At 42.2% G+C, this 3,646-nt stretch overlaps 1 protein-coding gene across 1 annotated transcript; it reads right to left on the bottom strand.

The window, feature by feature from the left end:
• Positions 1–2,573: 2,573 nt before the first annotated feature.
• LOC145986941 (histone-lysine N-methyltransferase SETMAR-like) lies at positions 2,574–3,194 on the bottom strand. The gene has a single exon (XM_083121405.1). The coding sequence runs from the start codon at positions 3,192–3,194 to the stop codon at positions 2,574–2,576; it is 621 nt and encodes a 206-aa protein (XP_082977531.1).
• Between the last annotated feature and the right edge of the window lie 452 nt (positions 3,195–3,646).

Raw genomic sequence — 3,646 nt, 5'->3', positions numbered from 1 at the left:
CCCTGACTACCATCAGACAGCTTCCATGTGCCCAACAGTTACTCCTCCTGGATGTGGTTTGTCCTTCATTCTTGTATGCTTGCTATGACCCTTGATGCCCTACAAGTATTCAGAGACTCCCTTACTGATGCTCTGGCGAGATGAAGGCCAACAATTTGCCCTCTTTGGAACTCAAGTCACCCCACTCTCCACTCTATTGCGCAAAACCGAATATTCAATGTGCAGTCCAGCTACTACTGTGCCAATGCAACTGGCAAGCACACATCTACACACACGGATGCCCAGTATGCTGTGCATGATCAACAGGTGACGCAGGCAAGCCCTCCAGCGGAATGTTCTCTAATCACCGTTGCTTCAGTTTCAATGTAAATCATTAAATATAATATTAATTACCATGCTACTAAACCTGGAAAAACAATTTTGTCCTGAATTTATACAACCAGTTCTGTTAGTGAATAACTTTAGAATTTTGATGAACAAAATATAAGAAATTAAGATACCTGTTAGGTGTTACTGGACTTCATCTAGTGCAATGAGTTCAAAGCACCTCTCAACTCATCCAAAGTATATAAATTAAATTATGTTGATTGATTCTTTCTTTCTTTCTGTCTGTCTGTGTCTGTGTGTGTGAAGTTTCTTTACCATTTTGAAATTTCTAGCCTTTAATTTTGGAATTAACAGAAACTACTGGGGTTTATATTGCACGAAAGCTTACTTCGAGGAGTGGTCACAAATATATCAAAGTTTATGCAACTTTTACACGCATTTTGGGCTTTCTGAAAAACTTTGTGATTTGTTTGGAATTTATATTATGTTTATCTTTTTCTGCTGAAGCAACCTATAGTTCTATGATCTTCTGACGAATAAGAACCTTTTATTCACTAATGTTTAGATGTAGTGAGGCAAACTTCATAAATATCAATGATCTTTGCTGTTTGCATGCAGTGTGCGGGTGGAAAGTTCGCACTGCACACCGAGCCTAAATATAGCTCCCAAATACCCAATGAAAGTGCTCTTTTGTGTGAACAATTGAGAAGTTACTTGGAAGCAATAGTAGTAGACTCTTTGTTTCAAAAGACCGAAAACAGTGGCAATAGGACACCATGTACGTCTGCAAATTAGCATAATTGTTGGCGCCAGATTTTTAAAACTTTAAATACAGATACACTAGGATCTAACAAAATACCATGGCTCTAAAGCTCTTCAAGGGCCAACGCCTGCCAAGTGTTTTATTTCGAGGGTATTTTTTTTTTAAATAAGGTCCGTTTTGCAATAAAAACGAAGGAAGTAAATGTTTTACAAAAAAACATTTATTTTATGAATTTACATACACTTCTCTATTTTTCTACATAATTTCCTCGCTGGTTTAAACTTTTATCGTAACGAACTACGAGTTTTTGGATACCCTCCTCATAGAACTCTGCCGCCTGTGATGATAGCCAGTTTACTCATGGTCGTTTTCACTTCATCAGTGTCTAAATGCTTGCCGCCCAGAAAGGTCTTCAGATGTCGAAAGAGATGGTAGTCGCTAGGCACAAGGTCTGGACTGTATGGCAGATGGTCAACACATCATCGCCGGTCAAAGTGAAAGCAAAACAGACTTTCGAAGTGCAAGATAATGGCAACTGTGTTTTGGGACAGGCAGGGTGTTTTGTTAGTGGACTTTTTGCCGCAAGGTACAACAATTAACTCAGCTTCGTACTGTGAGAGAGACCCTAAGAAAACTTCGTTGAGCAATCCAGAACAAATTGCGCGGAATGCTTTCAGCCGGTGTCGTACCGATTCATGACAATGCAAGGCCACATGCTGCGGCTCAAACTCAAGATCTGATCGAATCTTTTGGCTAAGAGGTATTTGATCATCCACCATACAGTCCAGACCTTGCACCTACAGACTACCACCTCTTCAGCAATCTGAAGACCTTCCTGGGCAGCCACGTGAGTAACTGGCTATCATGACAACTGGCAAAGTTCTATGAAAAGGGTATCCAAAAACTCATAGTTCATTACGATAAATGTTTAAACCAGCAAGGAAATTATGTACGAGGCTTGTCCGGAAAGTAAAGATACAAACCAAAAATAAGATATAAAATAAATGTATTGCTCGCACTTGATACACTGATACAGAGGCTATTTCTCCACGTAAGTGCCACCATTGTCCAAACATTTGTTCAGACGGGGAACAAGTTTTTGTATCCCTGAATCGTAGAAATCCGCTGCCTGCATCTGGAACCAAGATGTGACTTCTTCTCTGACTTCGTCGTCGTCAGCAAAGTGTTTTCCACCAAGATGTTTCTTGAGATACAGGAACAGGTGGTAGTCGCTGGGTGCAAAGTCGGGGCTGTATGGCAGATGGTGAAGGACCTCCCATTGAAACTGTGCAAGCAGATCCTTGGTGACATTTGCTGCATGGAGGCGGGCGTTGTCATGAATAAAACTGATTCCACTTGACAACATGCCTCTCAGTTTGTTTTGAATTGCACGTCGAAGATGTTTCAAAGTCTGGCAGTAGGTTTCCGCATTAATCGTTATTCCAGGCGGCATGAATTCCACCAGCAGGATGCCGTGGCGATCTCAGAAAACGGTTGTCATCAGCTTGCAGGTTGAAATTGATGTTTTAAATTTTTTGGCTTTTGGAGAATGGGTATGGTGCCACTGCAGTGACTGTTGCTTGGATTCAGACGTATGGTGGAACACCCATGTTTCATCACCTGTCACAATGGAGTCCAGGAATGCATCTCCCTCTTCTGCGTAGCGAGTAAGGAAGTCCAGTGCATATCCCAGTCGTTTGGTTTTGTGTTCGTCAGTCAAATGTTCTGGGACCCAGCATGCACACAACTTTCTGTACCCTAACCCACTCACAACTTCACGAATAGTGGTTTTGGAACTGTCAGGAAACATCACACACAATTCTCGAATTGTCACCCGCCTATTCGCACGCGCCTCTGCTTCAATACGATTGCGAAGGTCGTCAGTGATCACGGACAGCCTCCCACTTCTATCATCATCATGAACATCACGTCGACCTTCTGTGAAGCCACGGCACCATTTCGCCACATTTTGGTGATTCCTTACGTTCCCGTACACAGTCACAATTTCTCGGTGGATCTCCGATGGATGCTTTCCTTGTGCCTGCAAAAACCTGAACACGGCGTGCACTTCGCACTTGGCAGAATCCGGTATCGCCGCTGCCATTTCCAACGCGTGTTCCTCGCACAAGACTCAGCGCAGCACTGACGACTCACTCCCAATCCTCGTCGTATGGATCACGGTTACTGCCAGTGTTGCCAACTTTGGTACACATTTTTCCCCTAATGTGCAAATGTGTTTGTATCTTTACTTTCCGGACAAGCCTCGTAGTAAAATAGAGAAGTGTATGTAAATTCAGATTATTTTTTTTTTAAAATAACCCTTGTATAATTGGGTGATGCATTGAGTTCCATCACCACTATTTTGCTCCCTAGACTCAAGCCTACTGCTACTTAATTTCAAGTAGCTCCCCACTTGTCCTCACAATGCTGAGTCAACACCAAAATTTTGGGACTTCCACCAGGCAAGTTGTGTGTGTACATACACAATGATGGGATGCCACAGTTAAAATTCACTGGAAAGTTTATAAAAATTTTCTTCTCTTGTTCAAATTATGA

The sequence above is a fragment of the Lepisma saccharinum genome, chromosome 4 (genome assembly GCF_977018435.1).
Source record: "Lepisma saccharinum chromosome 4, izLepSacc3.1, whole genome shotgun sequence".
Lineage (NCBI taxonomy): Eukaryota > Metazoa > Arthropoda > Insecta > Zygentoma > Lepismatidae > Lepisma > Lepisma saccharinum.
This window is presented reverse-complemented; position numbering and strand designations above follow the sequence as displayed.